General features: G+C 38.6%; 2 protein-coding genes and 1 long non-coding RNA gene across 3 annotated transcripts; all 3 read left to right on the forward strand.

Moving 5' to 3' along the window:
- The first annotated feature begins 224 nt into the window (after positions 1-224).
- LOC146484699 (cytochrome P450 1A1-like) lies at positions 225-4,088 on the forward strand. The gene is made up of 2 exons (XM_085104415.1): positions 225-431; positions 2,541-4,088. The coding sequence occupies exons 1-2, from the start codon at positions 278-280 to the stop codon at positions 3,947-3,949; spliced, it is 1,563 nt and encodes a 520-aa protein (XP_084960541.1). The 5' UTR covers positions 225-277; the 3' UTR covers positions 3,950-4,088.
- Positions 4,089-11,184: 7,096 nt separating this feature from the next.
- On the forward strand, positions 11,185-12,101 carry LOC146484700 (uncharacterized). The gene is made up of 2 exons (XR_014863548.1): positions 11,185-11,442; positions 11,527-12,101. It is a non-coding gene; the product is annotated as an uncharacterized LOC146484700 (long non-coding RNA).
- A 2,200-nt stretch (positions 12,102-14,301) lies between these two features.
- Positions 14,302-18,748, forward strand: LOC146484701 (cytochrome P450 1A1-like). Its single transcript, XM_085104416.1, has 2 exons — positions 14,302-14,508; positions 16,619-18,748. The coding sequence occupies exons 1-2, from the start codon at positions 14,364-14,366 to the stop codon at positions 18,025-18,027; spliced, it is 1,554 nt and encodes a 517-aa protein (XP_084960542.1). The 5' UTR covers positions 14,302-14,363; the 3' UTR covers positions 18,028-18,748.
- The last annotated feature ends 3,157 nt before the right edge of the window (positions 18,749-21,905 follow it).

Raw genomic sequence — 21,905 nt, forward strand, 5'->3', positions numbered from 1 at the left:
ATATAGTTATTGTGGTTAGTACTCTGTGTATTGTAAGTAATGTTAATAGTGCTCAGTATTGTAAATCTCATGTCATGTATGACTCTCAAAGTCATTGTTTCGAGTTAAGGAGTAACGTGATAATTGCCGATTGTTAAATGAGGCGGAAACGATTTGTTTGCGTCATCTTTAACCTTTTCCTCTTAAAGATCTGTCCACTGATTCTTGAATGCAGACCGCAAAGTTCGAGTTGCGGAGAGGTTAGCGGACTGTTACCACAGCTTTTACGTTCCGTACAATGGTGACCATGAATTTGTTCCTTGAAGATTGCTCTTTACTCTGGAAGAGTCTGTTCCTTTGCTTTCTGATTTGTGTGTTTCTCTCTGGAAAGGCGATATGGGAGCAAGGTTTTTCTAAGCTACCTCCAGGACCTTGGGGCCTGCCAGTAATAGGTACGGTAAGACTTTTTGTTTTGTTCACTAGAACTGTTCATGTATCGAGAAAACAGTTACAGCTCAGACTCCTCAGAGCATCATTAGAGGACTAATTCAGGCTAATACGAAATGAAAGTCAGAATAATTATTTGAAAACAGCCACTTGGCGAGCAAGCCTACGTTAAGAGTACTGACGCCTGAAAGTGACTGGTATCTTACATGGGCGATAAATATATGTCAAATCTGTTTTAAGCAATTTATACTATAAGTTGTAAATTTTTACTGCAAACGTGTCCGGTTTGTATATAGAAATTATGAATATTTTAAAATACAGATTTCAAGAGATAAAAATCGTTTCCCTGTTTAGGGACCCATATTAAGAGGGGAAAAAAAACTTTTCGCGTCTGGTAAGTCATCGCTTTTTTCGAGAAAAATTCTAAAAAAAATCCGTTGACACTCTTTCTTCGGCGTAATTACCCTTGGTTGGCAAGAAAGACCCTTTGTTCTCAAAACCACCCATGAAACAGCACACTCAATAAATAATTATAGAACGCATGATGCCCCTTGCATGACACGAGCGTATCGGCAAAGTGAATACATTGTAACTTGCGTGTGGTTAGCCGGCCGACTACGATACGAATTGTGACGAAGCATAATTATTTTTATATTCCTCTTTTCCATAAAAGATAAACGGACCAAAATATGACGTCTCATCACAATTTTTAACTTATTTTTTGAGTACTTTTTGGGCCAGTGCCCCCAGTAGTCTAACGACTGTAAAAAATGCCTTTCTTACCAAACAGTTGTTAAAGAGGGAAGACTTTATCCACAGTTTCTAAAAGTACAATTCAGTATAAAGAAGAATTAAAAAAGATCAGAACAATGGTAAAAGTGAAACATGGCTTTCTGAACTCTGCAAACTGTATATGTTCGAGAACAAGCCTCTCTCGTTCGAGAGACTAATGTAAAATAACAGTGTCTTGGATCTCAAAACTCCTACGATGATTTTTCGGTCCCTCTTCCTATCTCTCCTTCCTTTTTTTTGTGCAAAAGATGCCAGTATATTTCTTAACGTTGCAAGATTTTCAATTTAGGCTCGGTTCAGACGCCGAACTTTTCATGAGCCGTACCTAATACCATGAATTAAATTCAAATTGGAACGGCTCAGCCGGGAATTTCGGCTTTGGAACGACTTTGATTCAGACGTCGAACTTTTCTTGAGCCGAACCTAATACATAAATTATTATACGCCATGTTTACACTTTACCTGAGAAACCCGACATTTCGATTTGTTTTCAATCAAGTAAATTAAGTTCCGCGACCAGTTAAGTTCCGCGTCTAAATCAAAAGGTGGGATTTCCTGATTACGGCCGACCTTAATTTGAGTTAAGTTCGGCTCATGAAAAGTTCAGCGTCTGAACTAGGCTTTAGCTTTCAACATTATTATTGAAACTCGAATGTCTAGTAATGAACATTAATTGTGCAAGTAAAGCCGATTTCTGGGGCCTGAGATGTTTTTGCGACGTTTCAGGAGAATGAACGTCATATCACTATCCTCATTTAACGTGATAACGACCTGATGGTCAACCACTGTGATCGCATTACCCGCCATACACTACCGGCAAGTGAATGGCTTACTTAAGTCAATGCACAAATCCCGTACAAGTCCCCTGAGCAGCTGTCATTGCTATATTTAATTTCAATGTGATTGAATGGTGGCGATCTTAGAACTTTTACCAAAAGTTTCAGTTTAGTAGTGATTCTTATTTCCCGAGTAGCATCGAGATGGCTTGTTAGCTAGAAGTAACGCGAACTAATAGCGAATGAAACGAACATTTAGAGTTGTTCTGATTGACCTTTCTACGGCTTTTGGTGATCGAGCAATTGTGAAAGATCCCGGTAAGTATATTCTGATAAAAACACCAGCGAAAAGTCCTAACAAACCGTGCCCCTTAATGTTTTGTATCGCAACTATTTTCAGCGAGACTGACAAAACCAGTGCACTTATCATTTAACCTAACCCAAGCTTTAAAAAGAACTAGTCATCAATTATAACTCAGTTGCCTCATTGAACTTTCTTCCCGGTTAGAACTGACCCTGCACTATTTTTCTTTATTCTTAAATCAGGCGCAATTTTTCACCTGGGAAGGAACTCACATCTTGACTTCACTAAAATGGCAAAAAAATATGGAGACGTTTTCAGTCTGATGCTTGGGAATCGTTTGGTTGTGGTTCTGAACGGAGTAAAAGCCATCAAAGAAACCATAATTGAGCACCCGATTACCTTTGCTGGACGACCACAACTACACACCTTTAAGCTTGCCAATCCTCAAGGTAACAGCCTAGTTCTAACGGATTACTCACCCAAATGGCGGATTTCAAGAAAGATTAGTGTCTCGGCCATCCACAACTTCGTACAAAATACCGATTTCTTGGGAAAGAAACTACTGCAGGAATCTCAGCGTTTGATTGACTGCTTTAAGCAACAGAACAGGAAGCCTGTGGATGCTCTAATAACTCTAAAGCGTGCCACAGGGAACATCATCCTCAACGCGCTGTTTGGAGTCGAGCGTTCGTACGACGACGAAGGTCTCCGAGAAATCCTCACACTCGCTGACAATTTCCGAAAGGCGGTGACTGGTAGCAGCCACGTTGATTTCCTGCCGCTGCTAAAGTATCTTCCCAATAAAGCACTTTCAAGCCTTGCCCTGACAATGAAGGTTATATTGGGTGGTATCAGCCAGATGTTTGAGAAGAACAAAGAAACCTATGAAGACGGACAGGTTCGCAATATCGCAGACAGTTTTGTCAGCGTTGTTGAGAAAGAAACTGAGAAAGAGAAAGAAAATCGCCCAGCAGGAGAAGATGCCCTATGCATGGCTCCAGTGCTCAGCGACGAACAGATAGTTCCAGTGCTTGCAGATCTGTTTGGTGCTGGTTTTGAGACCTCGTCCATCACACTCTACTGGGGTCTGGCGTACCTGGTGAAATATCCTGACGTCCAGCGCCAGCTGCATGATGAATTAGATGAAGTGGTTGGTCGTCAACGGCTGCCAACACTGCAGGACATAACTTCACTTCCCCTTCTCCAAGCAACAGTCTACGAGCTGTTAAGGGTGACCAGCCTAGTTCCTCTTGCATTGCCTCGGTCCACGACCACTGAGACAAGCATTAAGGGCTTCACAATCCCAAAAGGTACCGTGGTGTTCATTAACCTTTGGTCAGTGCATCGCGATCCTGAAGCCTGGCAAGATCCGGATGTTTTTAATCCCAAGCGTTTCCTGGATGGCACTGGACAGCTGATTGATCCCAAGTTCTTCGGGGGCTTCCTGCCATTCTCAGGGGGTCGCCGTAAGTGTCCTGGTGAAGCTTTGGTGTTGAAATCAGTTACAACTTTTCTTGGGGCACTACTTCACTGCTTCCGTTTTACACAGGATGGGTTGCCAGCCGAGTATCAAGGAATAAATCTTAAGGGTCAGTATGGCCTCAGTCTGTTGCCAGAAAAGTTCTTTGTTAGGCTAGAGGAGCGTCCTTAACTGAAATGTGAGCAATTAAAAGAAACGTTCAAGTTGCTGAAAAACTTACCGATATTATAAGAAAACGGTCTTTGCTTAATGGACTTTTGGAAGTCGCATTTTTTCTTCTATTTTTCTTTTTTAATGGTGATATTTTAGAAATTGCAATGTAATTAAGTAACTATGATTAAGGTGGGGGTTCACCTGAAAGCCGTTTTCACGCCGCTTAAAATCGGTCAAATGGAACATTTCAAGTAATACAAAAACCCTCCATTCATAACTCAAATCAGTGATTTGGGGTGTTTTATGAATTTTTGGGTGATTTTTAGGTATATTTGGAAGGAAATAATTTTTCTTGAAGGATTGGTAAAATTAAAAGAAATAAGAAATGTTGAAGATTTAGTGAAGTTTTAAAATTAGAATTTGTAGTTAATAATTAATAGACAGATACTAAGTTAGTCCACTAGCAACCTGGGGTGCTATTGCGTGGTTATCGACAGTCTGTTAGTGTTCCAAAAATAATTTTCTTTCTTCTATCCATTCTTAAAACCTCTTCAAATTTCACTCAAATTCACGTAGAGCCCCACCTTAACTGAATGCTGAACATTTTTAGAGGTGCCGCTTTAACCTTCATTAAGGACATGGTTACCATTGATTAAAGTAATGTTTGGAAATTAGTCTCGAGGCAGCTTAAAATAGTAATGCACTGGTTATAGCTGAGTTTTGTACACGGTGGAATTTTTTTTGTCAAAGGGAGCCAATTGGGTTGGGAAGCATGATCCTGCCTTAGCACAGTGTACGGGTTAATAGTTTTTTAAGAAATAAAATTTTCCATAACAGTATCAAATATAGTGGTGGTTTAATCAAAATTTGACGATGATTCGGCCCATTAATAAGTGATCTTTCCGAACTACTTAATTAATATTTCCAAACAGCTAAAACCACGAATGGTAGACATCTAAGACCATAAGCTGTTGTTAAGTAAACTTTGGTCCAAGAAGATGTTTCTTCTCTGTCATTGATTCTTGATCCAATTGACAAATAGAAAACACGGTATAATTCCCCACATATTCAATAACTTTTGACGGCTGGCAGATAAAAGCGCTGCTAACCAGAAAATAATGATTGGCTTAAAACTGTTCCATGATACTGCTAGCCTCCCACGCAGTCGTTTTTAAGGGACTCACAAAAAGACTGCGTGGGAGGCCATGATGCTGATAGTCCAACGGTATCAACATCTTGAACGCCCTTATACAATCGTACATGAAATAACAAATCATAGGGACTAAAGTGATAATTGCCGAGTGGTTAATATTAGCGGAAACGATTTGTTTGCGTCATAGCCGTTCTCTCTTAAAGATCTGTCCACTGATTATTAACGCAAACCGCAAAGTTCGAAATGCGGAGAGCTCACCGGATTTTACACAGTTTTTACGTTCCTTACACCGGTGACCATAAATTTTTCCCTGGACAAATATTCTTCAGTCTGGAAGAGTAGAAGTGACGTCTACTTTCAGTAACATGTAGATTTGTTGAGCAGGGAGGTGGGCAACATATAATCGCAACTTCCAATGGAACATTTGTTGACCAGTTGTAAGAAAATGTTGACCGTATAACTTGGGCTTTATTTGTTTTCAGTTAAACCTTGGTTGTGTTACATTTGACATCATTTTTCTTGTCTGTATTCTTGTAGATAACAGCTCAGTAAAAGCCAATCATCGCGCGGAATCTTGACAGTGATCGTAGAAACTGTTTTGGCGAGTAGCTAACAAATAAAGGTTTTCGCAGCGGCGGAAATTGAGCCTAAAAAACTGTCCTACGAAAAATTTGATAAAGACCGTGGCAAGTGACCTCAACCAGGTTAAAAACGCTAGAATTTTAGAACCTTGTTTTGATATTTGCCAAAATATGTCGCCGATAGAAATCCAGTAATGGTGAGTAATCGATCACAAATCGCAGTGAAGCAACTGACAAGCTGTAATATTTTGGGGGTCAGAAATTCCTTCTGGAATAAAGGTTAGTTTGGAAATATCAGTGTTATTTAAATTCTTTCCGGATTAAACTCCAATTTATAGGATCACAATTTTGTGTGGGTACACCTTTTTTATAAGAACCTTTTTTTTATAATAACGTTGAGACTGAGATTAAGTACAATTTAAGAACATACTAAAAACATTACCCAGGCTGAGAGTCAGTCTAGTTAAGAACATTTTTATTGATTGATTGATTGATACGGTAGTAGTTTATTGTGAAAATACGCTTAGCTTTTGTGCGACCAGTAAGCTAGGTTTACGGGTTTTTCACACTAAATAATACAAATTAATTATTACGACCAAATGTTTTTAATCGAACAGCATAAATACGGATAAAATCATACATAGAAAAATTCAGTTTATATTGTACAATAAACCCAAATAATCACAGGTGTCTTGGTCGACTGAAATACTAAAACAGATAACTAAGAACATCTTAAGAACTTTTCAGGCTCAAATTGTCAGAAATAATAAGAACTTTCAACCCCAAAATTAGACGGCTCATAAAAAAATGTATTAGTTTAAAAGGTTGCTCAAAGTTTTTGATTTGGCTCAGTCAGCGTCGTGCTTGTTCGTGAATTGTGGTCAAATGTCTTGCAATGGTTATTGTATAAAATATATATTCCATATATTCCATTTTGAAGTGGGTCTGTACTCTGATAGCACAAAGCGTGGTAAGAACATCATTCACGCCACTGGACTACGGCTCATAGCCTATACTTCTTTGTTGTTACCACGTTGTGAACGCGTCATTAATCTGTGCGTTATCCGAGTACTTGTAGACGCACCCAAAATTGAATCTTGTTAAATACATCTTTAGACTGTTAAATTGCTATAGGAGGAAAAACAGTAATTGTCGGGTCTGGTGAGTTATCGCCACTTTCGAGAATGAAAGAAATAAAAATTTCTAAAAAAAAATTCGTTAACACTCCTTCTTCGGCGTAATTACTCTTGGTTGGCAAGAAAGACCCTTTTGTTCTTAAAATCACCCATGAAACAGCACAAAGAGTTGATAATTATAGAACCATGCACATTGCATGACACGAGCGTATTGGCAAAACCACGCATTGTAACTTGCGTGTGGTTAGCCGACCGACTACGATACGATCTGTGACGAAGCCTTTTTTTAATATTCCTCTTTGTCCATAAAAGTAAACAGACCCAATGATCTTTGATCTTTCACTACTATTTTTATCTATTTATCAAGTACTTTTTTGGACAAGTGTTTTTTTTTTATTATTTTATTTTATTTTATTTATTTATTTTTTTATTTTTTTATTATTTTTTTTTTTTGTTACTTCCATCTTTATTAATCAGAGTGACCGGAGAGAATAAAACAGAGAATACTTAAAACAAAACAAGAATAAAACAGAGAATACATGAGAATATTGTGGAAGATTCTTAAACATAACACAAACGCACACACGCATCCGTTTTCTTGTATATAAATCCTGGAACATTACACTTTATAGCAGCAAGGCTTTGACTACAGTGCCTCTCGAGTAAAGTTATTTAGTTAGGTTAACATATATTAGATACCTCTCGAGAAGTTAAAGTTAAAGACCTACGCTCGATTCCGGTATTATGTACGTCGCCGCAGAAACTTGAATTTAAACAGGTTATGTTAGTTGCAAAATCTGGAATGAAAACTGAATTACACATACACACTTGTTTCTTTTCATTCCTTTTGACCAAATAAAATTTATGCGCTACATTCTTTAAAGCCCCGGCTATTGAACTGCCTATGAAGTAAAAAAACATTTGTCACGGTTTGTTAGTTTATGAATTTCTCGGTCTGAATATGTGGGTTTTACTGAACAAAACCTTCTCAATCAGCAATTATGATCCCTGAAAGGTTCGAATTTAGCACCGGAAAGTGTCTCCATGTTGCGCGCGGCCAAAACGATCGTATTACAAGGTTGTGACGTAGAAAATACTTTGGAACACACCAGTGTTATGGCGGCGAAGGGAGTTTCTTCGATCTCGGTGACTTATTATACTTCAATATGACAAACTGCACGAAAAAAAACTGGCATGCCGGGAATAAGTATACATTACTTCCCGAGAGACGAAACTTTATGGTAGAAGTAGATTCGGTTTGCCCGAATCACAGGCGGCCCAAGCTCATGTTACGAAATAAACGTGACTGGTAACGATCAGTACCGGGCGTATTATGTTACATTTGAATTTATACAGGTTTATATGGGAAACCAACGGCTTTGATCAAAACCGTAGACTGATTTGAACGATTTCTCAATAAAATTGACTTACCTTGGCTCGTTTTGTATTCTTTGTTGCTTGTCTTTTTTTCAAGTCGATCGCTTCCAATCGACTTGAAAAACAGACAAGCAACAAAGAATACAACAACGAGACAAGGTAAGTCAATTTTATTGAGAAATCGTTCAAGTACCTTGTACAAACGTACATGAAATAACAAATAAGTGAAAATTTGTCAACGGTCAGCGGTGCGGGTAAGATGGCTGCCAGACACGTTTATCCCGCTCTACTAGAAATACGTGACTCGCAAAACCTCGCGAAGCTGGGGCTGGGTGGAAAACCCTATTTACTCGTACTGTAGCATCAAATGAGGAGATTAAAAGGGGCATAGGATTTTTTTTTAAGAGCATGGTCTTTTCGTAGTTCCACAGGCTAGTTTGCGGTTGAAAATCTATTTCTGACGCGACGTAATGTACAACGGGCGTGCAGCGCTGTCGTGTTCGATGAATTTATTTCCCACGGAAAATTATTTTACCGCGGCCACAAACGTGTATTTTACCACAACTGTTTCTAATCTTGCAATCTGATTGGTTAAGTTTCTGTTGTCGATAAGAGTCTAGACAACGCTGCTCGCGTCAATCAGCGCGCGGAAATTTTGACAGTTATTGTAAAAATTTTCTTTGGCTTTGATATTGTGGTAAAAAACAAATCGAATGTGGTTTAGCGTTGTCTGTACTCTTATCGACAACGATATTCGTCATCACAGTGGTCAAAATTTGTTGTACACTCACTCGGCTGCGCCTCGTGAGTCCACAACATTTTGACCACTGTGATGACGAATATCGTTGTCGATAAGAGTACAGACAACGCCAAACCACATTCGATTTGTTAAATTTCTTCAATGCAATCTTTCACAAAAAAGATTTCTAAAAGAAAGGGAAAATATTCTGGAGAGATAGTTCTGTATCCAGTGAATATTGATGAACATTGCAGTTGAAATTTGATCATGCACGCATATTTTTTCCGATGTATGCAAACTTTTTTCAGACGACGCCAGACAGTCTGACATCATTCATACTTTGTTTGCGCACTGTTGCCAGGCAACAGCACGGACACCTTCACGGAAATATATAAACATAAAAATATATGTTCGGCTCGAATTAGCACGGCTTAGCTCCCGAGCGCGGCCTTCGGCCCGACAAATTTATTAACCTCGCTTCGCGAGGAAAAAATAAGAAAAAGTGTTCACTAAAAGACATAGCGTTATTCCTGTAACAAGTGTGAACATTGTAAGCACTTTCAGTTTTGTAAGTATAGTAAGTATTGTTAAGAGCGGTTGTCTGTAACTTTCGAGAATCCGGCGACAGAAGCGAAAATTCGAATTTTTTTTTATTTGCCCCAAAAGACCCTTTTGGTGAACTATTTTCAAAAATAATATTCAAAAGTTCCCGCGAATTTTTATTTTGGCAAAAATTGGGAAAGTTCGAAATCGGCCAAAACGCGACCGATGGCCCGATTGAAATTATGCAAATTAGTACATTTTTAAAACTCTCGTTCAAGACAAGGTAGCGTTTCCTCGGGTTGACACTTTCACAATCGTTTTTACATCCCTTGTGCTTGCTTCTAAACTATATTTTATCTCCACCTGAACATTCTTTCATTTAAAGTTGCCCACGTAAAGAATACAATGTTTGCTGTTCCTTAGATAGAGTGATTTTTGCCATATTTCAGATGACCATATCATCAAGGGTATACAAATATACTGGTAATGAAATCACTTTTTTGAACGGGCAATTGTTCTTATTTATCATGTTAAAATATTTAGTTTGGCCCGTGAAAAGCGAGCGCGCTAGGTCGAGATGTGTGGAATGCACTTTGACACAATTCGCCATTTCAGTACTTCATATTCCTCCTGTTACTTTGCACTTGTCAATACACTTCACGGAAGCTTTTAGATAAAAGCCAAGGTCTCTGTGTTCATTTCATGCTTTTATACACGTAAATAACTAGCTTCAAACTTGAGTGTTCCCCATATTAGCATTAGGTTATCAAATGATTCCCTTCAGGTAAAATTTTCGAGTTTATATTGAGCCGTTCAAGCGAGATGAAAGAGCCGTTCGCAGGGAAATAACTTGAAATCAGTGAAATTAATACCCTGTCACTCATATCATGCTACACTTCCAAACTACCGTTATTATTAAGCTAAAAAGTGTAAATGCTCCCTTTTTACGTGACCTAAAACAGAATTTGCCTAAAATATTACGAATAAAGTCCACCACAAGAAAAAACTGAAAAAATCGCGCACCGACATAAATGTAAACATCAGCCCTTTCTCGACTTGCTACATGGACGAAACGCGTCCGTTATTTTACCTCTGTATACATTTATGATCAGGAAGTAGAAACAAAAAATCTTCTCTATGCCCATTTGTATAAATGCACTCGCCAATCAGGCTTTGATTTTCTGTATGTTTGTCGAAAATACTGAAGAATAATGCAACATAATAATTTGTTACTGACTACTTGACTCATTCAATCACAACCGGATACATGTAACACGACTGGAAACTAGATATAAAGAAATGCTCTTACTTGTCTGCAATCGTTACTCAAATTATATCTGGCGATATCACATCCCCGAGGCAAGGCTGAAAATTGTCTCGAAATCCGCATATTAGAGATTCAAAGTTTTGACCAACGCAACAACTTTCATTGCGTGACAAGTGAAATGTGATACACAAGCGCGCGAAAAGCACCGGAATAAACAATGTCAAGATTCGCCCTTGTGATGACAGTGCGAAAATGATTTTTGAAATTACAAGAAGAAATTGAGGCAAGTCAAGGTCTGCAAGGTATATTTGATTGCCGGATTGAAACAATAATCGTGTTTCCTCCTCTCCCCCCACCCCCCCCCCCCCCCCCCTGGGAATTGTACCGAATTGTCATCATCAACAACAACAACAACAACCTTTACGTCCTCAAAATAAAGCCGAAATTAACTGAAATGAAAGTAAACAAATCAAGAGCTTTCGAAACCTCAATGCGGTATTTCAATACTATTCTCAAACAAAAAGTTTGGAGGAGAGTGAAGTTTTTTTTTTTCGCCATGGCACCTCTCCGTGCGGATCAAGCTCAAAAAATGCGCAAGATTTGTAAGGTGTTACGCTTAATCAATGCAAAAAGGACGTTCGCTCGCACCTATAAAGGCACAAAAGATCGGGCCTATAAAGAAATTCAGGACGAAATAGTGTTGTTGCTAGGGCAGGTAAAGTGTTTTCATTTGAGTGAAACTGAGAGCATGAAAGAACATTTTATTTCTTTCTCTGACTTTCCCTATTTTTTTAAACAGAAATCCACTGCTATGCATTACTTGACTTTATTCCAGGAATTATGATTTACGATTGAAACTTTTCGTTCGTCTTTATATGCTCTCACCACCGAGAGAAGTAAGGCCTTCGTGTGAACTGGAACAGTCAGAAACCTTTAACGACGAAGGGAGACCGAGGAATGAACAGCAAAGAATCGTTGTCATTGTCAATGCATGTACTGTGGGTTAACCCAATCCAAGTGGAACTCGTAATTAAGTTATATCTTCAACCATGCCATATAAAAACCACTATAAATTGAACAATCACTGGACTATGGTACACAGGTTCAAAAGATACTTTCGCTGGCCTTGTCAAAGGCTGTTCGTATGGTGGATAGTCTGGAGCACGCTAGGAGGATTTAACAATGACAACGTCAGACTTACACAGTGACGGCCCGTAAGAGATAACACCGTCTTTTAGACCGAACACGAAAATCTGAGAAATACCAGTCGTGCCCCTCATTCTTTGACACTGGTGCGCGCTAGAAAATAAATTAAGGTTAAACTCCTATCTTAAAATTTGATCAGCCCTTCCGTAAAGAAATAATGCAGAATAATGTTGTGTATTTCCAGTTAACATTTTATCGCCATCAGTGACTCATCTCAAACAGACATTAAAGCTAGGTTTAACAAGTTAACCTAAAAAGAATTTTTTTTCGTTCCATTCATGGTGAACGTCCTTATTACATTGATTAACCGTATAACACATTGCAAATATTGCGCACCTTTTGAGCTTGATCCACAACTTTTGCGCGTTGATCCATGGCGAAAGACAAACTTCACTCTCCTAAATATAAAAGCTTTTTGTTTGAGGATAGTATTGAAATACTGCATTGAGGTTTCAAAAGGTCTTAATTTGTTAACTTGATTTAAATTAATTTCGGTTTTACTTTTCCTGTAATGTTATTTTATTGATGAGAATCCGGCACAGACAATACAGAGTGAATCTCAGAAGAGGAAAATTACATGATTATTGTTTCAATCCGGCAATCAAATATACCTTGCAGACCTTGACTTGCCTCAATTTCTTCTTGTAATTTCAAAAATCATTTTCGCACTGTCATCACAAGGGCGAATCTTGACATTGTTTATTCCGGTGCTTTTCGCGCGCTTGTGTATCACATTTCACTTGTCACGCAATGAAAGTTGTTGCGTTGGTCAAAACTTTGAATCTCTAATATGCGGATTTCGAGACAATTTTCAGCCTTGCCTCGGGGATGTGATATCGCCAGATATAATTTGAGTAACGATTGCAGACAAGTAAGAGCATTTCTTTATATCTAGTTTCCAGTCGTGTTACATGTATCCGGTTGTGATTGAATGAGTCAAGTAGTCAGTAACAAATTATTATGTTGCATTATTCTTCAGTATTTTCGACAAACATACAGAAAATCAAAGCCTGATTGGCGAGTGCATTTATACAAATGGGCATAGAGAAGATTTTTTGTTTCTACTTCCTGATCATAAATGTATACAGAGGTAAAATAACGGACGCGTTTCGTCCATGTAGCAAGTCGAGAAAGGGCTGATGTTTACATTTATGTCGGTGCGCGATTTTTTCAGTTTTTTCTTGTGGTGGACTTTATTCGTAATATTTTAGGCAAATTCTGTTTTAGGTCACGTAAAAAGGGAGCATTTACACTTTTTAGCTTAATAATAACGGTAGTTTGGAAGTGTAGCATGATATGAGTGACAGGGTATTAATTTCACTGATTTCAAGTTATTTCCCTGCGAACGGCTCTTTCATCTCGCTTGAACGGCTCAATATAAACTCGAAAATTTTACCTGAAGGGAATCATTTGATAACCTAATGCTAATATGGGGAACACTCAAGTTTGAAGCTAGTTATTTACGTGTATAAAAGCATGAAATGAACACAGAGACCTTGGCTTTTATCTAAAAGCTTCCGTGAAGTGTATTGATAAGTGCAAAGTAACAGGAGGAACATGAAGTACTGAAATGGCGAATTGTGTCAAAGTGCATTCCACACATCTGGACCTAGCGCGCTCGCTTTTCACGGGCCAAACTAAATATTTTAACATGATAAATAAGAACAATTGCCCGTTCAAAAAAGTGATTTCATTACCAGTATATTTGTATACCCTTGATGATATGGTCATCTGAAATATGGCAAAAATCACTCTATCTAAGGAACAGCAAACATTGTATTCTTTACGTGGGCAACTTTAAATGAAAGAATGTTCAGGTGGAGATAAAATATAGTTTAGAAGCAAGCACAAGGGATGTAAAAACGATTGTGAAAGTGTCAACTCGAGGAAACGCTACCTTGTCTTGAACGGGAGTTTTAAAAATGTACTAATTTGCATAATTTCAATCGGGCCATCGGTTGCGTTTTGGCCGATTTCGATCTTTCCCAATTTTTGCCAAAATAAAAGTTCGCTGGAACTTTTGAATATTATTTTTGAAAATAGTTCACCAAAAGGGTCTTTTGGGGCAAATAAAAAAAAATTCGAATTTTCGCTTCTGTCGCCGGATTCTCGAAAGTTACTGACAACCGCTCTTAACAATGTAGATATAGTTATTGTGGTTAGTACTCTGTGTATTGTAAGTAATGTTAATAGTGCTCAGTATTGTGAATCTCATGTCGTGTATGACTCTCAAAGTCATTGTTTCGAGTTAAGGAGTAACGTGATAATTGCCGATTGTTAAATGAGGCGGAAACGATTTGTTTGCGTCATCTTTAACCTTTCCCTCTTAAAGATCTGTCCACTGATTCTTGAATGCAGACTGCAAAGTTCGAGTTGCGGAGAGGTTAGCAGACTGTTACCACAGCTTTTACGTTCAGTACAACGCTGACCATGAATTTGTTCCTTGAAGATTGCTCTTTACTCTGGAAGAGTCTGTTCCTTTGCTTTCTGATTTGTGTGTTTCTTTCTGGAAAGGCGATATGGGAGCAAGGTTTTTCTAAGCTACCTCCAGGACCTTGGGGCCTGCCAGTAATAGGTACGGTAAGACTTTTTGTTTTGTTTACTAGAACTGTTCATGTATCGAGAAAACAGTTACAGCTCAGACTCCTCAGAGCATCATTAGAGGACTAATTCAGGCTAATACGAAATGAAAGTCAGAATAATTATTTGAAAACAGCCACTTGGCGAGCAAGCCTACGTTAAGAGTACTGACGCCTGAAAGTGACTGGTATACATGGGCGATAAATATATGTCAAATCTGTTTTAAGCAATTTATAATATAAGTTGTAAATTTTTACTGCAAACGTGTCCGGTTTGTATATAGAAATTATGAATATTTTATAATACAGATTTCAAAAGAGATAAAAATCGTTTCCCTGTTTAGGGACCCATATTAAGAGAGGAAAAAAAATTTTCGCGTCTGGTAAGTCATCGCTTTTTTCGAGAAAAATTCTAGAAAAAATCCGTTGACACTCTTTCTTCGGCGTAATTACCCTTGGTTGGCATAAAAAATCCTTTGTTCTCAAAATCACCCATGAAACAGCACACTCAATAAATAATTATAGAACGCATGATGCCCCTTGCATGACACGAGCGTATCGGCAAAGTGAATACATTGTAACTTGCGTGTGGTTAGCCGGCCGACTACGATACGAATTGTGACGAAGCATAGTTATTTTTATATTCCTCTTTTCCATAAAAGATAAACAGACCAAAATATGACCTCTCATCACAATTTTTAACTTATTTTTCGAGTACTTTTTGGGCCAGTGCCCCCAGTAGTCTAACGACTGTAAAAAATGCCTTTCTTACCAAACAGTTGTTAAAGAGGGAAGACTTTATCCACAGTTTCTTAAAGTACAATTCAGTATAAAGAAGAATTAAAAAAGAATCAGAACAATGGTAAAAGTAAAACATGGCTTTCTGAACTCTGCAAACTGTATATGTTCGAGAACAAGCCTCTCTCGTTCGAGAGACTAATGTTAAATAACAGTGTCTTGGATCTCAAAACTCCTACGACGATTTTTCGGTCCCTCTTCCTATCTCTCCTTCCTTTTTTTTTTGTGCAAAAGATGCCAGTATATTTCTTAACGTTGCAAGATTTTCAATTTAGGCTCGGTTCAGACGCCGAACTTTTCATGAGCCGTACCTAATACCATGAATTAAATTCAAATTGGAACGGCTCAGTCGGGAATTTCGGCTTTGGAACGACTTTGAATCAGACGTCGAACTTTTCTTGAGCCGAACCTAATACATAAATTATTATACGCCATGTTTACACTTTACCTGAGAAACCCGACATTTCGATTTGTTTTCCTTCAAGTAAATTAAGTTCCGCGACCAGTTAAGTTCCGCGTCTAAATCAAAAGGTGGGATTTCCTGATTACGGCCGACCTTAATTTGAGTTAAGTTCGGCTCATGAAAAGTTCAGCGTCTGAATTAGGCTTTAGCTTTCAAAATTATTATTGAAACTCGAATGTCTAGTAATGAACATTAATTGTGCAAGTAAAGCCGATTTCTGGAGCCTGAGATGTTTTTGCGACGTTTCAGGAGAATGAATGTCATATCACCATCCTCATCTAACGTGATAACGACCTGATGGTCAACCACTGTGATCGCATTACCCGCCATACACTACCGGCAAGTGAATGGCTGACTTAAGTCAATGCACATATCCCGTACAAGTCCCCTGAGCAGCTGTCATTGCTATATTTAATTTCAATGTGATTGAATGGTGGCGATCTTAGAACTTTTACCAAAAGTTTCAGTTTAGTAGTGATCTTATTTCCCGGGTAGCATCGCGATGGCATGTTAGCTAGAAGTAACGCGAACTGATCGCGAATGAAACGAACATTTAGAGTTCTTCTGATTGACCTTTCTACGGCTTTTGGTGATCGAGCAATTGTGAAAGATCCCGGTCAGTTATATTCTGAAAAAAACACCAGCGAAAAGTCCTAACAAACCGTGCACCTTAATGCTCTGTATCGCAACTATTTTCAGTGAGACTGACAAAACCAGTGCACTTATCATTTAACCTAACCCAAGCTTTAAAAAGAACTAGTCATCAATTATAACTCAGTGGCCTCATTGAACTTTCTTCCCGGTTAGCACTGACCCTGCACTATTTTTCTTTATTCTTAAATCAGGCGCAATTTTTCACCTGGGAAGGAACCCACATCTTGACTTCACTAAAATGGCGAAAAAATATGGGGACGTTTTCAGTCTGATGCTTGGGAATCGTTTGGTTGTGGTTCTGAACGGAGTCAAAGCCATCAAAGAAACCATCATTGAGCACCCGATTACCTTTGCTGGGCGACCACAACTACACACCTTTAAGCTTGCCAATCCTCAAGGTAACAGCCTAGTTCTCACGGATTACTCACCCAAATGGCGGATTTCAAGAAAGATTAGTGTCTCGGCCATCCACAACTTCGTACAAAATACCGATTTCTTGGGAGAGAAACTACTGCAGGAATCTCAGCGTTTGATTAACTGCTTCAAGCAACGGAACGGGAAGCCTGTGGATGCTCTAATAACTCTAAAGCGTGCCACAGGGAACATCATCCTCAACGCGCTGTTTGGAGTCGAGCGTTCGTACGACGACGAAGGACTCCGAGAAATGCTCACACTCGCTGACAATTTCCGAAAGGCGGTGACTGGTAGCAGCCACGTTGATTTCCTGCCGCTGCTTAAGTTTCTTCCCAATAAAGCACTTTCAAGCCTTGCCCTGACAATGAAGGTTATATTGGGTGGTATCAGCCAGATGTTTGAGAAGAACAAAGAAACCTATGTAGACGGACAGGTTCGCAATATCGCAGACAGTTGTGTCAGCGTTGTCGAGAAAGAAACTGAGAAAGAGAAAGAAAATCGCCCAGCAGGAGAAGATGCCCTGTGCATGGCTCCAGTGCTCAGCGACGAACAGATAGTTCCAGTGCTTGCAGATCTGTTTGGTGCTGGTTTTGAGACCTCGTCCATTACACTCTACTGGGGTCTGGCGTACCTGGTGAAATATCCTGACGTCCAGCGCCAGCTGCATGATGAATTAGATGAAGTGGTTGGTCGTCAACGGCTGCCAACACTGCAGGACATAACTTCACTTCCCCTTCTCCAAGCAACAGTCTACGAGCTGTTAAGGGTGACCAGCGTATTTCCTCTTGCATTGCCTCGGTCCACGACCACTGAGACAAGCATTAAGGGCTTCACAATCCCAAAAGGTACCGTGGTGTTCATTAACCTTTGGTCAGTGCATCGCGATCCTGAAGCCTGGCAAGATCCGGATGTGTTTAATCCCAAGCGTTTCCTGGATGGCACTGGACAGCTGATTGATCCCAAGTTTTTCGGGGGCTTCCTGCCATTCTCAGGGGGTCGCCGTAAGTGTCCTGGTGAAGCTTTGGTGTTGAAATCAGTTACGTGTTTTCTTGGGGCGCTACTTCACTGCTTCCGTTTTACACAGGATGGGTTGCCAGCCGAATATCAAGGAATCAATCTTCAGGGTCAGTATGGCCTCATTCTGTTGCCAGAGAAGTTCTTTGTTAGGCTAGAGGAGCGTCCTTAACTGAAATGTGAGCAATTAAAAGAAACGTTCAGGTTGCTGAAAAACTTACCGATATTATAAGAAAACGGTGTTTGCTTAATGGACTTTTGGAAGTCGAATTTTTTTCTTTTAATCAGTTTTCGTTTTAAATGGTGATATTTTAGAAATTACAATATAATTAAGTAACTACGATTAACTGAATGCCGAACATTTTTAGAGGTGCCGCTTTAACTTTCATTAAGGACATGCATGGTTACCGTTGATTAAAGTAATGTTTGAAATTAGTCTCAAGGCACTGGTAATGCACTGGTTAAAGCTGAGTTTTGTACACGGTGGAATTTTTTTTATCACAGGGAACCATTTGGGTTGGGAAGCTATATTTTCCTCGTTTTTTTTTTTATTTTTTATTTTTTTTTTAGGTGGGGGGGAGGGGGAATGTTGGTTTCGGGATCGTGCCCTTACTGCACGTTACGTTTGATTTTACTGATTTGGTAGTAGACGGTGTATCCATAGGAATTTTATATAATCAGAATTGGTGACGTCACAAGTGGTACAACTGACGTTGTTTACTCCCAACGGCCAGATTATGATCCTGCCTTAGCACGGTGTACGGGTTAAGAGTTTTTTTAAGAAATAAAATTTCCCATAACAATATCAAATATAGTGGTGGTTTAACCAAAATTTGACTATCATTCAGCCCATTAATCAGTGATCTTGCCGAACTACGTAATTAATATTTCCAAACAGCTAAAACCACGCAAGGTAGACGTCTAAGACCATAAGCTGTTGTTAAGTAAACTTTGGTCCAAGCAGATTTTTCTTTTCTGTGATTAATTCTTGATCCAATTGACATATAAAAAACATGGTACAATTCCCCGCATATTCAATAACTTTTGACAGCTGGCAGATAAAAGCGCTGCTAACCAGAAAATAATGATTTGCTTAAAACTGTTCCATGATACTGCTAGCCTCCCACGCAGTCGTTTTTAAGGGACTCACAAAAAGACTGCGTGGGAGGCCATGATGCTGATAGTCCAACGATATCAACATCTTGAACGGCCTTGTACAATCGTTCATGAAATAACAAATCATAGGGACTAAAGTGATAATTCCCGAGTGTTTAATATTAGCGGAAACGATTTGTTTGCGTCATAGCCGTTCTCTCTTAAAGATCTGTCCACTGATTATTAACGCAAACCGCAAAGTTCGAAATGCGGAGAGCTTAGCGGACTTTACACAGTTTTTACGTTCCCGTACACCGGTGACCATGAATTTTTCCCTGGACGAATATTCTTCAGTCTGGAAGGCTAGAAGTGACGTCTACTTTCAGTAACATGTAAATTTGTTGAGCAGGGAGGTGGGCAACATATAATCGGCGCAACTTCCAATGGAACATTTGTTGACCAGTTGTAAGAAAATGTCGACCGTATAACTTGGGCTTTATTTGTTTTCAGTTGAGACATCGCTCGTGTTACATTTGACATCATTTTTATTGTCTGTATTCTTGTAGACAACAGCTACAAGCAAATCATCGCGCGGGAATTTTGACAGTGATCGTAGAAACTGTTTTGGCGAGTAGCTAACAAATAAAGGTTTTTGCAGGAAAGCAAAGGGAGCGGCCGCGGAAATTGAGGCTACACTGAACTGTCCTACGAAAAATTTGATAAACACCGTGGCAAGTGACCTCAACCAGGTTAAAAACGCAAGAATTTTAGAACTTGGTTTTGATATCAATTTGTCAAAATATATCGCCGATAGAAATCCAGTAATGGTGAGTAATCGATCACAAATCGCAGTGAAGCAACTGACATGCTGTAATATTTTGGGGGTCAGAAATTCCTTCTGGAATAAAGGTTAGTTTGGAAATATTGTTTGTTAAATTGTTTCCGGATTAAACTCTAATTTATAGGATCACAATTTTGTGTGCCTACACCTTTTTTATAAGAACCTTTTTTTATAATAACGTTGAGACTGAGATTAACTACAATTTAAGAACATACTAAAAACATTACCGAGGCTGATAGATAGCAGTTTATTGTGAAACTTAATACGCTTAGCTTTTGTGAGACCAGCAAGCTAGGCTCACCAGCTAGTTTACAGGTATTTCACTCTAAATGATTAAGATAACTTACACAAATTTATTGTTACGACCAAATATTTTTAAACCGAACAGTATAAATACGGATAAAATCATACATAGAAAAATTCATTATATATTGTACAATTAACCCAAATAATCACAGGTGTCTTGGTCGACTTGGTCACGTCCACATAGATTTATTGAAATACTCTAACAGATAACTAAGAACATCTTAAGAACTTCTCAGGCTCAAATTGCAAGAAATAATAAGAACCTTCAGCCCCCAAATTAGACGGCTTATAAAAAAGTGTATTACTTTAAAAGTTTGCTCAAAGTTTTTGATTTGGCTCAGTCAGTTCGTGAATTGTGGTCAAATCTCTTGCAATGGTTATTGTATAAAATATATATTCCATATATTCCATTTTGAAGTGGGTCTGTACTCTGATAGCACAAAACGTGGTAAGAACATCATTCACGCCACTGGACTACGGCTCATAGCCTACTTCTTTGTTGTTACCACGTTTTGAACGCGTCACTAATCTGTGCGTTATCCGAGTACTTGTAGACGCACCCAAAATTGAATCTTGTTAAATGCATCTTTAGACTGTTTAAGTGCTATAGGAGGAAAAACAGTAATTGTCGGGTCTGGTGAGTTTAATCGCCACTTTCGAGAATGAAAGAAATGAAAATTTCTAGAAAAAAATCCGTTGACACTCCTTCTTCGGCGTAATTACTCTTGGTTGGCAAGAAAGACCCTTTTGTTCTTAAAATCACCCATGAAACAGCACAAAGAGTTGATAATTATAGAACCATGCACATTGCATGACACGAGCGTATTGGCAAAGCCACGCATTGTAACTTGCGTGTGGTTAGCCGACCGACTACGATACGATCTGTGACGAAGCTTTTTTTTAATATTCCTCTTTGTCCATAAAAGTAAACAGATCCAATGATCTTTGATCTTTCAATACTATTTTTATCTTATTTATCAAGTACTTTTTTGGATCAGGGTTTTTTTTGTTTTTTTTTTTACTTACATCTTTATTAATCAGAGTGACATAAAACAGAGAATACATGAGAATGTTGTGGAAGATCCTTAAACATAACACAAACGCACACACGCATACGCTTTCTTCCATATAAATCCTGGAAAATTACACTTTATAGCAGCAAGGCTTTAGCTACAGTGCCTCTCGAGTAAAAACGTAACGTCAGAGGCATGAACTTCCACTTCTTTGTGAAATCATTTAAAGTTCAACTTGATATTGCTTAGTTAATATAAGACCTTAGTGAGTAAATAGTAGGTTTCTATTTTTATCCTGAATTAATAAATTAATTTACAACTCAATCTCTTGGTAACCTGATTTAAACGCCAAATTAAACCGTCTAGTTACGAACTGGACACAAGGTTACACACGCTCTTTTAAGTAATTTTTACTTAGTTGAAATCATGCATGAAAATTATGTAGTTGTATAGATAATGCATTATGATGTGATTCAGAGTATAGCAACTTAGCTAAGCGGTGATCTAGGCGAGGGACTCAGTGTGAATACTTTTACCTTTACCTTGTCTCAGTGTAAATACCTCTACTTTTGGTTTTCATTGAAGAAGCTTCCTTACAAAACTATGCACAGTTAGGTGATTACACCTCTTGACAAGACCTAATCGGTGAGCAAGGCGCGAGGGACTCCTTAGCTCAGCATAAATACGTTTTACTTTTGGTTTTCATTGAAAAAGCTTCCGTACAAAGTTATGTGCAGTTAGGTTATCATATATTAGATACCTCTCGAGAAGTTATAGTTCAAGACCTACGCTCGA

This window comes from Pavona decussata, unplaced genomic scaffold (genome assembly GCF_977016875.1).
Source record: "Pavona decussata unplaced genomic scaffold, jaPavDecu1.1 SCAFFOLD_31, whole genome shotgun sequence".
NCBI classification, from domain to species: Eukaryota; Metazoa; Cnidaria; class Anthozoa; order Scleractinia; family Agariciidae; genus Pavona; species Pavona decussata.

What these genes read in the sequence shown, in the direction of transcription:
- LOC146484699 (XM_085104415.1), top strand. Translation starts at nt 278, where the DNA reads ATGGTGACCATGAATTTGTTCCTTGAAGATTGCTCTTTACTCTGGAAG. An exon ending in TTGGGGCCTGCCAGTAATAG is followed by an intron (nt 432 to 2,540) that starts GTACGGTAAGAC and finishes TTCTTAAATCAG; the next exon opens with GCGCAATTTTTCACCTGGGA.
- LOC146484701 (XM_085104416.1), top strand. Translation starts at nt 14,364, where the DNA reads ATGAATTTGTTCCTTGAAGATTGCTCTTTACTCTGGAAGAGTCTGTTC. An exon ending in TTGGGGCCTGCCAGTAATAG is followed by an intron (nt 14,509 to 16,618) that starts GTACGGTAAGAC and finishes TTCTTAAATCAG; the next exon opens with GCGCAATTTTTCACCTGGGA.